This window comes from Myotis brandtii, unplaced genomic scaffold, assembly GCF_000412655.1.
Source record: "Myotis brandtii unplaced genomic scaffold, ASM41265v1 scaffold403, whole genome shotgun sequence".
Taxonomy (NCBI): domain Eukaryota; kingdom Metazoa; phylum Chordata; class Mammalia; order Chiroptera; family Vespertilionidae; genus Myotis; species Myotis brandtii.
In genome coordinates, this window is record NW_005365474.1 from 287,635 (window position 1) to 288,515 (window position 881).

The 881-nt window shown below is 58.3% G+C and overlaps 1 protein-coding gene across 1 annotated transcript in view; it reads left to right on the forward strand.

Moving 5' to 3' along the window:
* EP400 (E1A binding protein p400) overlaps positions 1-881 on the forward strand; it is a 64,345-nt gene that overhangs the window by 37,153 nt on the left and 26,311 nt on the right. The window contains 2 exon segments of the mRNA XM_014545351.1: positions 2-58; positions 784-881. Of these exon segments, the coding sequence (XP_014400837.1) occupies positions 2-58; positions 784-881 (155 nt within the window).

An 881-nucleotide genomic window follows, 5' to 3' on the forward strand; every position in this document is an offset into this window, starting at 1 on the left:
GGCCACGTGCGAGGACGGCCGCCCATCGCCACGTTCTCTGCCAACCCGGATGCCAAAGGTATGTCTTGTGTGGTGGTGTGTTTGCCACGGAGGGTGCTGCCTGGCTCCTCTGACGAGGGACCTCCATTCTGCCGAAGAAACCTGTGCAGCTTTTTTTATGTCTTTAAACTGGATTTTACAAGGCGCTGCACGCTTCGTGGAGGCGTGTGTGGCGTGGCGATGAGGATGCTCCTGGGGGGAGCTCCTGGAGGGAACTCGGCTCTCAGGCTTCCGAGGAGGTGACTGCTGTTTCCTGCCCTGCTTTGCCGTCACCTGATTCACAGCAGAGAAGGATGGGGCAGGGGGCAGGCAGGTGACGCGGGCCGTGCCGGCCCGTCAGCGGGTCCTGGGCCATGTGCACGGCGGCTTCGAGTGTCCAGAGCTGCTGCGTGCAAGCGCCCCTGGTGCAGCTGGAGGTGCAGCCTCTGTGTGCGCCTTGGTGGGGGTCAGGATTCCCTCTGGTGGACACTGGGGTTTACATGGCTGACTTCTAACACTGTTTACTGCAGGAATGTACTGCCGTGTAGGCTGCTGGTTCGCGCCAAGTGGAAATAGTTAACAGCGGATAAAAAGTCATACCCCTCTGTCTAGACCACATTGGCCTTCACCCCCTTTTTAGAGAGAGCTTCTCATTTGAGAGACAGTATGAAATGTTTGTTTTCTTTCTTTAAAATTCGGGTTAAAGTACTGCGTTGCATTGAGAACCTCTAACAGCTCTGCACAAACCACCCTTGTCGATTGCAGCGGCAGCGGCCCCCCAGGCTCCCACCGGTGCTCCGAGACCCCAGGCCGCCTCGACCTGCAGCACAGCTCCTAGCCCAGCCCATCCTGCGAAACTGCGG